This window comes from Phacochoerus africanus, chromosome 8 (assembly GCF_016906955.1).
Source record: "Phacochoerus africanus isolate WHEZ1 chromosome 8, ROS_Pafr_v1, whole genome shotgun sequence".
In the NCBI taxonomy this organism is placed as follows: Eukaryota; Metazoa; Chordata; class Mammalia; order Artiodactyla; family Suidae; genus Phacochoerus; species Phacochoerus africanus.
The window spans coordinates 47831208-47843012 of record NC_062551.1 but is presented as its reverse complement, the minus strand read 5'-3'; the positions used below and the strand labels follow the sequence as shown (position 1 = coordinate 47843012).

General features: G+C 49.6%; 1 protein-coding gene across 1 annotated transcript; it reads left to right on the top strand.

Annotated features, from left to right (window-relative positions):
• The first annotated feature begins 553 nt into the window (after nt 1-553).
• On the top strand, nt 554-11543 carry LOC125133201 (F-box only protein 27-like). The gene is made up of 6 exons (XM_047791329.1): nt 554-689; nt 5561-5941; nt 9205-9319; nt 9398-9493; nt 10563-10698; nt 11400-11543. Exons 1-6 carry the CDS (start codon nt 554-556, stop codon nt 11541-11543), a joined length of 1008 nt encoding a protein of 335 aa, XP_047647285.1.
• The last annotated feature ends 262 nt before the right edge of the window (nt 11544-11805 follow it).

Here is an 11805-nt window from a genome sequence, read left to right as displayed (position 1 = left end):
GAAACCGTGTCTCCTTTGAGGTGAGTCTCTGACAGCGGCGTGAGGAAAGGACGGTGGAGGCTGTGATGGACTCTCTGCTGCATAGCAAGTCACCCCCACATTTTGTAGCTTGATATCAACAGCAGGGACGTTTATCCCCTTTCTTGGTTGCTGTGAGTAGGGCTCTGTTGGGAGCTTCTGGCTCCAGTGTCTCATGTAGTTGCATTCAGACCCGGGCTGGAGCTAAAGGGCAGGGTAGGATGTGAGTGGTACCCAGCAAGGAGGCAGCGGCTGGCAAGCAACTCCTGATTTAGTCTCAGAGCTTGGCCATGCCATCTCTCTGCTTGGTCGAGTGTGGGCTTCCCCACAGCATGGTGGCTTCTGGGCACTCAGGCTGCTTCCTGGTGGCTCAGGGCTCCAACCACGAGCGTTCTGGAGAAGCCAGCCATGGATGAGGAAGGGCATGACTCTAGAAGTACATATGGAACTGGGGACAGTATTGTGGCACCCATCTATGAAAGTGCCACCTGCCAAAGGCCCCACCTCTACTTTTGAGAGGAAGGGACACAATGGGATGTACCTCTTTTTCTGCCTACAGGCCAGCCATGTGTTCTCCAGCTTCAAGAAGGGTGTCCACTTTGTGTCTCTTGAACACTGGGTCCGGAATCTGTCCTTGTCTGAGCGGTATCAGGTCTACCTGTCCAACTCCAGTGCGATTGTGCGGGTCCGTCCATCCTCGTCGAGGCCTGTCTTTGCAAAACAACCTGACCCCGCCTTCTAGAAGCTCCAATGAGGAGTTCCTGTCGTGGCGCAGTGGTTAACGAATCCAACTAGGAACCATGAGGTTGCGGGTTCAGTCCCTGCCCTTGCTCAGTGGGTTAACGATCTGGCGTTGCCGTGAGCTGTGGTGTAGGTTGCAGACGTGGCTCAGATCCTGCGTTGCTGTGGCTCTGGCGTAGGGCGGTGGCTACAGCTCCGATTAGACCCCTAGCCTGGGAACCTCCATATGCCGCGGGAGTGGCCCTAGAAATGACAAAAAGACAAAAAAATAAATAAATAGAAGCTCGAACGATTGGCTGGGCCATCTCGTTAATCAAGGGTTCTTAGATCCCTGGCAGCCCGGGATCTCTTAGGTCCAGTGGAAGGTCCTATTGGTCCCTGTCTTTGGGTTCTTGAAGCTTCTAGAAGAAAGGTCCTCCATCAGATTGACCTGCTTCTGCTGCTCTAAGGCAGCCATCGTTCTGCTGAGCGGAGAGCCGTGGGTGAGCACAGGGAAATGCGCTCGTCTCTTCTGGTTTCTGCTTCGGAGGCTCTATCGATCCCTTCTGGGAAGTCCCTCTCCTCAGGTCTGAACTAGAACCTCCTCCCTGTGGCTGAGCAGACTCCAGCCCACATTGGATGGTGAACTTAACCTCCTGAGGTTTCAAGACTGGGATCAGGACTCGCAGCTAAAAGTTGAGTCGCTCAAAACACGTTTGGAGACAGAGGGTTCTGCCCACCCAGTGAGAAACGAAATGTCCCCTGAGCCCAGCCCTACCCTGAATGGTATGGTGTATAAAATTATTTTGTCATTTGGAGTTCCCATCGTGGCTCATTGGAAAGGAATCTGACTAGCATCTATGAAGATGCAGGTTCAATCCCTGGGTCTCGCTTAGTGGGTTAAGGATCCAGCGTTGCCGTCAGCTGTGGTGTAGATCGACAGACACGCTCGGATCTGGCGTTGTGGTGGCTGTGGTGTAGGCCGGCGGCTACAGCTCTGATTCGACCCCCAGCCTGGGAACCTCCATATGCCATGGGTGTGGCCCTAAAAATATACACACAAAATTATTTTGTTATGTTGAAATTCTTCTGAAACAGGAGAAGAATAAATCTGGAATATATCTGTCATTTGTTTGTAATAAATGAATTTTGACAAACGTGTCTCAGGTCTTTTTTATTTATTTATTTATTTATTTATTTGGTCTTTTTGCCATTTCTTGGGCCACTCCCGAGGCATATGGAGGTTCCCAGGCTAGGGGTCTAATCGGAGCTGTTGCTGCCAGCCAATTCCACAGCCACAGCAACGCCAGATCTGAGCCATGTCTGCGACCTACACCACAGCTCACGGCAACGCAGGTTCCTTAACCCACTGAGCGAGGCCAGGGATCGAACCCGCAACCTCATGGTTCCTAGCCGGATTCGTTAACCACTGCGCCACAATGGGAACTCCGTTTATTTCTGTTTAAAATGACAACTCTTTTTACTTATTTCTTCGTTCCTTTTGGCTCTGCAGTGCTCTGCGGTTAGATGTGGGACCTCGGTTCCCAGACCAGGGATTGAACGCAAGTAGCAGCAGCCAAAGCACCAAGTCCTAACCACTAAACCACCAGGGAACTCCCCACCCACTTTAAAATTTGATAGCAAGGCAGATGTTTGATAAATAGGACGATTGAACTGGTGGGATGGGTCTTACAGGCCTGGTCCAAGCTTTTGTGTCTGTTGTTTGCTACTGTTGTCTTTTTCTCAACCTAGCTTGATGATGCTTGTCTTAGTTGAAACCAGGTGGTAGACAGTAGGCAAAGTCCCTTCGGGTAGGCAGGCCTTTTTAAAACGAGATCCCTGGCCTCGCTCAGTGGGTTGAGGATCTGGCATTGCCGTGAGCTGTGGTGTAGGTTGCAGACACGGCTCGGATCCCACGTTGCTGTGGCTCTGATGTCGGCCGGCAGCTATAGCTCCAATTCGACCCCTAGCCTGGGACCTCCATGTGCCATGGGTGCAGCCCTTAAAAAAAAAAAAAATGTGAATCCATGAATTAATATCTCTCAGTTTGGCTGTACATGGATTAGTTAAGAGCTGATAAGTTTCTTTCCATCGTGGCTGTAAAGACTCTTTTATTTGATGTCCTTTCCAATAAGCAGAATCTTTGCAATGTAACCCATGATCCTTTTCATCCCCTCAGAGCTGTTGTGAAAGTAGTTACCAATTTTTTAAAAAAATATTTCAATAAGACCTTGCCAATAATGTAATATATTTCCTTTGAACCATAGTGGGTAAAAGATTCCAAAATATTGTTTTCACCATAAAACTGTTTTTTCAGATGCCCAATGGGTTGAAAACTATACATGCTGGAGTACTGGTAATTTAGTTTCTTTTTTTGTTTTTTTCTGCTTTTTAGGGCTGCACCCACATATGGACAGTCCCTGGCTAGGGGTCGAATGGAAACTGCAGCTGCCGGTCTACACCACAGCCGCAGCAACACAGGATCCTTAACCCACTGAGCAAGGCCAGGGATCAAACCCACATCCTCATGGATACTGGTTGGGTTCATAACCTGCTGAGCCACAATGGGAACTTCGGTAACTGATTTCAATAGATACTGTAAGTTTTGTTTCGTTTTATCAGCTTTAAACCATATTTGGGTGCTGGGTCAAAATTCCCCTTTTTTAGCGGAGATTTCTTGAGTCTGCAGAGAGACATCTTTTATTGGGTTAACAGGATTGATGGAGAGCAGTGGACATTTTTGAGGCTGTACAGGATGAATACTTAAAGCCACAGGTTTGGAGTTCCCATCGTGGCTCAGTGGTTAACGCATCCGACTAGGAACCGTGAGGTTGTGGGTTGGATCCCTGGCCTTGCTCAGTGGGTTAAGGATCTGGCGTTGCTATGAGCTGTAGTGTAGGTCACAGACTCGGCTCGGATCCAGTGTTACTGTGGCTATGGTATAGGCTGGCAGCTGTAGTTCTGATTTGATCCCTAGCCTGGGAACCTCCATATGTGGTGGGAGTGGCCCTAGAAATGGCAAAAAAAAAAAAGACCAAAAAAGTAAAAGTGTTCCCTGGAATTCCCATCGTGGCTCAGTGGTTAGCGAACCCGACTGGCATCCATGAGAACTCGGGTTCAATCCCTGGCCTCACTTAGTGGGTTAAGGATCTGACGTTGCTGTGAGCTGTGGTGTAGGTCGAAAACTTGGCTTGGATCCTGCATTGCTGTGGGTGTGTTGTAGGCCAGTGGCTACAGCTCCATTTGGACCCCTAGTCCGGGAACCTCCATATGCCTCAGATGCGGCCCTAAAAAGACGAAAGACAAGAAAAAAAAAAAAAGTAAAGGAGTTCCAATTGTGGCTCAGTGGTAACAAACCTGACTAGTATCCATGAGGATGTGAGTTTGATCCCTGGCCTCGCTCAGTGGGTTGAGGATCCCGTGTTGCCATGAGCTGCGGTGTAGGTCACAGACGTGGCTTGGATCCCACGTCGCTGTGGCTGTGGCATAGGCCGGCCGTTTTGACCCCTAGCCTGGGAACTTCCATGAGCTGTGGGTGCGGCCCTAAAAAAAAGTAAAAATAAAAACCTCATTATTTTCATGGCATTCCAAAGTTGTATACCACTCCTAAAACAGCGACTGTCGTGTAAATATCCCTTAGCTGGGCTTTAGCTGATTGACAAGCTAGAGTCAAGGCAAAGCTTTCAATTACCTCCGCTCTGGGGACCAGAGTACATCTAGTTTGGTGATGTCCGGCTCATCTCTTATGTAGGACCCATCTGTAAATCTAATTACATCAGCCTTATCAATGGGGACCTCTTATAAGTCATTCCTGGGAGCAAGAAGATCCGCTGTTAGCAAAATGCAGTCGTGGTTGTCTTCTTCCTGTGATGCTGGAAGCAAAGTTGCAAGATTAATGTTATTACATTAAAGCAGGGTGGTATTCAGTGCAGAGAGCAGCAATACTTAAGAAGGTGTTTGGCTTACAAAATTGAGCTGAGGGTGGTGAGAGTTTAGAAGAGACTCAACTGACTGTGGGACCTAAATAGTTAAAGGGGAGCTTATTATAACTTCTTCAGTAGCTTTCCATCAGAGAGCCCTTGCTGAATGAAACCACATCACAGGATCTGAGCCGCATCTGCAACCTACATCACAGTTCATGCAATGCCGGATCCTTAACCCACTGAGCGAGGCCAGGGATCGAACCTGCTTCTTCATGGATCCTAGTTGGGTTCGCTGAGTCACAAAGGGAACTTGTGACATACAACATTTTAAGATAGTAACTAGAATTAAGACTGATGGACTACCAGGATATTTCATCCTTTAGGGACTTCATGCAGTTTCTAGAACACTTACATTGTGAATATCTGATGGAAGAGGTGGGATTTGGTTCCGTATTAACCCCTCAGTCTGAAGACAGCCTCAGGGAGGGAGTGTCTAGAGCGGGGGGTGGGGTGGGGGGTGGGGGGGGCAGGCAAGCCGGGGAGTCAGAGGGAGGGTGGGGCTGGGGGGGTGAGGGCGGGGCTGGGTATTAAGAAGGGAGGAGCCCTGAATATAAAGGGCAGACATGGGGCTGGGAGCCAGTAAGCAAGGTGAAGGGCTGCCTGTCAGGAGCACTGGCTGAGATGCCTGGTAGGCAGGGGTGCCCATGGTGGTGAGGGATGAGCCGGGAGGCTGGCAAGGATGGGTCAGGGGTCTGTGGACCTGACCCCCAGGCCTGGGGGTGGAGAGGATGAGGAGGGGCTGACTGGGCTTGGGGACAGACAGTCTTAGGGTACAGCTGGCAGGGGCGGGTTGTTCATGGCTGCAGGTCCCTGACATCTTAACACCGACTCCCCCGCAGCATCAGCTGGGCCGAGTGAGGAGACCACGAACAGCTCGGTGACCAGGGCCCAGCCTGTCGGGGTCGCTCTCCCAGAGCCAGAACCTGAGGAGGCTCTGGGTCTGAGTCGCCTGCCTCCGGAGCTGCTCCTGATGCTGCTGAGCCACGTGCCCCCACGCACGCTAATCCGACACTGCCGCCGGGTGTGCCGGCGCTGGCGCGCCCTGGTGGACTGCCAGGCCCTGTGGCTGATCATCCTGGCCCGGGACCACCGCGCCCTGTGGCCTATCACCCAAAGCTGGCTGCCATCCGCCCGCAACGATGCCAATCCCTGCATCCTGGGCCGCTTCTGTGAGTGCAGACCGATAGGACGCAACCTCATCCAGAACCCAAAGGGGGAAGGTAGGGAGCCCAGGAAGGGGGACCTCGCCAAGGGAGACCCTGCGAGCAGCCTGAGGGGCGGCCTTCCAGGGACTTGGTGGGCGGGGCAGGAGCTGGAGACACAGGACCCCACGGGAAACCGGGAGTAGGGTAGACATGGACGTATCCCTGGGCTGGCGGGGCTGGCGGGGCTGGCGGGGCTGGCGGGGCTGGCGGGGCTGGCGGGGCTGGCGGGGCTGGCGGGGCTGGCGGGGCTGGCGGGGCTGGCGGGGCTGGCGGGGCTGGCGGGGCTGGCGGGGAACTTGTGCACAAACCTCTTTTTTTGTTTTTCTTTTTCTCCACGTGTTTGTGTTTTTTGCAGTTTTTTTCTTGTTGATTTCCAGTCATATAGCGTTGTGGTCGGAAAAGATGCTTGATATGATTTCAATTTTTTTTAAAGTTACCCAGGTTGGATTTGTAGCCCAGGACATGATCAATCTTAGAGAATGTTCCATGTGCACTTGAGAAGACTGTGTATTCTGTTGCTTTTGGATGAAATGTCCTATAAATATCTATTAAGTCCATCTGGTTTAATGCGTCATTCAGGGTCTGTGTTTCCTTATTGATTTTCTGTCTGGTTGATCTGCCCATTGCTGTAAGTGGGGTGTTCAAGTCCCCCACTATTATTGTGTTATTGTCAATTTCTCCTTTTAAGGTTGTTAACAGTTGCCTTACACATTGTGGTGAACCTGTGCTGGGTGCGTAGATATTTAAAATTGTTGTATCATCTTCTTGGATTGATCCTTTGATCATTATGTAATGTCCTTCTTTGTCCCTTAAAATATTCTTCGTTTTAAAGTCTATTTTGTCTGATATGAGTATTGCTACTCCAGCTTTCTTTTGATCCCCGTTTGCATGAAATATTTTCTTCCACCCTCTCACTTTCAATTTGTATGTGTCCCTAGAAGTGAAGTGGGTCTCTTGAAGACAGCATATATATGGGTCTTGTTTTTGTATCCATTCAGCCAGTCTGTGTCTTTTGGTTGGGGCATTTAGCCCATTAACATTTAAGGTAATTATTGATGTGTATATTCTTATTGCCATTTTATTAATCATTTTGGATTTGTTTTTGCTGCTCTTTTTTCTTTCTTTCTTCTCTTGTTCTTTTCTGCCTATAGAAGTTCCTTTAGTATTTGTTGTAAGGCTGGTTTAGTGTTGCTGAATTCTGTCAGCTTTTGCTTATCTGTGAAGGTTTTGATTTCTCCTTCAAATCTGAACGAGAGCCTTGCTGGGTAGAATAATCTTGATTGGAGGTTTTTTCCTTTCATCACGTTAAGTATATCATGCCACTCCCTTCTGGCCTGCAGAGTTTCTGTTGAAAAATATACCAATAACCTTATTGGGGTTCCCTTGTATGTTATTTGTTTCTTTTCCCTAGCTGCTTTCAAGATTTTCTCTTTGTCTTTAATTTTGGTCAGTTTGATTAGTATGTGTCTCCCGGGGTGTTCCTCCTTGGGTTTATTTTATATGGTACTCGTTGTGCTTCCTGGTTTTGAGTGAGTGATTCCTTCCCCATGTTAGAGAAGTTTTCGGCTATTATCTCTTGGAATATTTTTTCTGTCTCCTTCTCTCTCTCTTCTCCTTCTGGCACCCCTATAATATGGATGTTGGTGCATTTTACATTGCTGCAGAGTTCTCTGAGACTCTCTTCATTTGTTTTCAATCTTTTTTCCTTTTCTGTTCTGCATCTGCAGTTTCCACTAATCTGTCCTCCACCTCGCTTATTCATTCTTCTGCCTCCTGTGTTCTGCTGTTAGCTGCTTCTAGTGAATTTTTTATTTCAGTTATTGTATTTTGCATCTCTTTTTAAGTTTTCTATCTTGTATCTCTTTGCTCAGTGTTTCCTGTAAGTTATCCATCTTTGCCTCCAGTTTATTTCCAACATCTTGCATCATCTTCAGCATCAACAGTCTAAAATCTTTTTCTTGGAGGCTGAGAATCTCCTCCTTGCTTAGCTGATTTTCTGGGGTTTTTCCTTTCTCCCTCATCTGAGTTATAGTTCTCTGTCTTTTCATTTTTATAGGTTTTTGGTGTGGTGACCTTCTTATAGGTAATAGGGTTGTAGCCTCTCTTACTTCTGGTGTCTGCCCCCCTTGTGGCTGAAGTCCATGGGGGCTGTAGGCTTCCTGATGGGAGGGGCTGATGCCTGTCCCCTGGTAGGTGGAGCTGATTCTAATCCCTCTGGTGGGTGGGGCTTAGTCTTTGGATGGGATTAGAGGCAGCTGTGTGCCTGAGGGGTCTTTAGGTAGCCTGTTTACTGAGGGGTGGGGCTGTGATCCCACCTGGGTTGTTGTTTGCCCTGGGGCTTCTCAGCAGCTGACTGACTTGGGTGGGGCCAGATTTTCCCAAAATGGCCCCCTCCAGAGAAAGGCAGCTGCTGAATATTCCGGAGAGCTTTGCTTTCAATTTCCTTCCCTCACAATAAGCCACAGTCACCCCTGTTTTCCCAGGATGTCCTCCAAGAACTGCAGTCAGATTTGATCCAGATTCCCTTGGAGACTTTGCTTTGTCCTGGGACTCAGTGCACGTGAAAGTTTGTGTGCCCCTTTTAAGAATGGGGTCTCCCTCTCCCCCAGTCCCATGGAGCTTCTGCACACAAGCCCCACTGGCCTTCAATGCCAGATGCTCCAGGGCTCTTTCTCCCTGTGCCAGATCCCCACACGTGAGAGTTTGATGTGTGGCTCAGAGTTCTTACTCCTGTAGATGAGTCTCTGTGAACCACTTAGTTTTCAATCTGTGGAGCTTCCCACCTGGGAGGTATGGGGTTGTTTATACCATGAAATCGCCCCTCCTACCTCTTGATGTGGCCTCCTCTTTTTCTTCTGGAGTAGGATAGCTTTTTTAAAGTTTCTGGTCCATTTGGGTGAAGAGTGCTCAGTCTTTAGTTGTGAATTTTGTTGTTTTTAGGAGAGAAGTTGAGCTCCAGTCCTTCTATTCTGCCATCTTAATCCCCTAAAAAACTGTTTTTCTTTTTCTTTTCTTTTTTTTTTTTTTTTTTTGGTCTTTTTAGGCCCTCACCCAGAGCATAGGGAGGTTCCCAGGCTAAGGGTCAAATCAGAGCTGCAGCTGCCTGCCTGCACCGCAGCCACAGCAGTGCAGGATCTGAGCTGCATCTGTGACCTACACTCCAGCTCACGGCAGCTGAGCAAGGCCAAGGACCGAACCTGAATCCTCATGGATGCTAGTTGGGTTCATTGCCGCTGAGCCACAATAGGATCTCCACAGATTTTTTTTTTTTTTAACAGAAGGCTTCCTGAAATGGACAGTGCTGAGCAGTGAGGATGGCTGGGCAGAGGAGGATGAAGACTTGAAGCTCATACCTAGGGGCTGTATGCTGACCAGCTTCCAGTCTGCCTACTGGTGAGTGCCCTGTCCCCAAGGGCAAGGGCCGGGGTGAGCGCTTGCTGGTTCTCATGGACCTTCCTCCCTCTTTCCTAGGTGGTATCACAAGAAGCAAGTGGTGGACCTGGAGGAGGAGGGTCTGTGGCCAGAGCTCCTGGATAGCGGCAAGTTGGAGATTTGTATCTCTGACTGGTGAGTGTGATGAAAATCAGCCCTTTTGCAAAGGGCTGGACATTTGCGCTTCCTTGACTCAATAACATGTTTGTAAATTCATCCATAATTGTATGTAGCTGCAGTTAGTTTACTTTCATGGTGGTATAATATTCCATGCCGTGAATATTCATAATTTATCCATTTACCATTGATGGACATTAGATGCTGTTTCTTTGAATGTTTTGGGGTATCCCATCACCATATTTATTTAGATTCCCCTGGATCCTTTGAAATGACTGATAAGAAAATCAAATATTGGAGTTCCTTCTGTGGCCCAGTGAGTTAAGAATCCAACTGCAGCAGAGGTGGGGCTTTGACCCCTGGCCAGTGGGTCAAAGGATCCAGCATTGTTGTAGCTGATGCTTAGGTCACAGCTGCAGCTTGGATTCAATCCCTGACTAGGGAACTTCCATATGCTGTGGGTGTGGCCATAAATTTTAAAAAGATTGAGGTGGTCTCGTTGTAGCTCAGCAGTAATGAACCTGACTAGCATCCATGAGGACATGGGTTTAGTCCCTGGTCTCCATCAGGGGGTTAAGGATCCGTGCTGCTGTGAGCTGTGGTGTAGGTCACAGACCAGCTCAGATCCCGAGTGGCTCTGGCTATGGCACAGGGCAGCAGGTGTAGCTCTGATTCAACCCTGAGTCTGGGAACTTCCATATGCCACAGGTGTGGCCCCAAAAAGCGAAAAAAAAAAAAGGTTGACTTTTAAAACGTGAACATTGTACACAATGGAAATGACACTTTTGCCCCCACAGAGGCAGAGAATGGGACATAATACGGAAAGAGGTACCTGGAAGAGCCCTGCTCTAGGTCATTGTGTGTGACGTGAGTTGCACACAGACCAGCAGGGGACCTTGTTTAGTGCAGGTGGATCTGCTGGGTATGCGGTGGGGCCAGGCTCCCAAGGGACACTGACGGTGCTTGTCCTGGGGACCGCAGCGCCATTCTGCATTTGTGCACACGACGAGGCCATTCAAGGGGAGTGGGCAGCCCCCAAAGAGATGGGGAGGCAAGTTCAGCCTTCAAGGTCTCTCTTCTCCCATAGGCGGAATGACCAACAAGGCACTGACTGTATATATCAGCTACGTGTCCAGCTTCTAGATGCCGAAAAAGCCATTCTGGATCATTTCTCTCCTGTGCCTTTTCCCATCCTGAAATGGATAAACAGTGTCTCCTCTCAGGTGAGTCTCTGGCAGGGGTGTGGGGAGTGGACAGTGGGATCTGGGGTGGTGTATGGCTGCATAACAAATTGTCCCCAACTTTCATGGTTTGGTGTCAACAGCAGTGATTTTATCACCTCTCTGGGTTGCTGTGAATAGAGAGCTCCCCGGACCTTCGGGCTCCCGTGTCTCATGTAGTTCCATTCAGGCCCTGGCTGGAGCTGAAGTGCAGGATCAGGTGTGAGTGTGTATACATCAGGTGCAGCCGGCCAAGCAGCTCCTGATTTAGTGTCAGAGCTTGGCCGTGGCGTCTCTCTGCTTGGTCTAGTGTGGGCTTCCCCACAGCATGGCAGCTTCAGGGCGCTCAGGCTGCCTCCTGGCGGCTCAGGGCTCCACCACCGTGAGGGTTCTGGAGAAGCCAGCAGAGGTCTGCACGGCCTTCCTGACCCGGCCTTCCTTGGGCGTTTCTGGCAACCATCACTCAGCATCACTCCCGCCAGCCATACTCTTGGTAACAAGGAAACCTGCCCAGATTCCGGGGACAGGAATTAGACTCCGTGCCCGGATGAGGAATGGCCTGGCTCTAGAAGTACGTGTGGAACTGGGGACATTGTTTGCAGCAGCCACTTATGGGAAAGACTCTCCTTCCAGAAGGCCCCCACGTCAGCTTTTAACGGGAAAGGCCACGGCCCGATGGGACTCACCCCTTTCTCTGCCTACAGGTCAGTCATGTGTTCTCCAACCTCAAGAAGGGCGTCCGCTTCGTGTCCTTTGAACAGTGGGTCTGGAACTTGGAATTAGGGAAGGAGCAACATGGACTCTCTCTGACCAACTCCAGTGTGATCGTGCGGGTCCGTCCATCCTAGTCAAGGCGTGTCCTTGCAAAACAGCCTTGCTGTGCCTCTGGGAGCCGGGCCATCACATTGATCAAGGACTGGTAGTTCCCTGGCATCTTGGGATCTCCTGGGTCCAGTGGAAGGGACCACGAGGCCCAGTCTTCAGATTCTGGAAGCTTCTAGAAGAAAGGTCCTCCATCAGATTGACCTGCTTCTGCTGCTCTAAGGCAGCCCCTGCCCTACTGAGCAGAGATCCATGGGTGAGCACAGGGAAATTCGGGATCAGAAGAGG

What these genes read in the sequence shown, in the direction of transcription:
- LOC125133201 (XM_047791329.1), top strand. Translation starts at nt 554, where the DNA reads ATGTACCTCTTTTTCTGCCTACAGGCCAGCCATGTGTTCTCCAGCTTC. An exon ending in CCAGAACCCAAAGGGGGAAG is followed by an intron (nt 5,942 to 9,204) that starts GTAGGGAGCCCA and finishes TTTTTTTAACAG; the next exon opens with AAGGCTTCCTGAAATGGACA. An exon ending in TAAACAGTGTCTCCTCTCAG is followed by an intron (nt 10,699 to 11,399) that starts GTGAGTCTCTGG and finishes CTCTGCCTACAG; the next exon opens with GTCAGTCATGTGTTCTCCAA.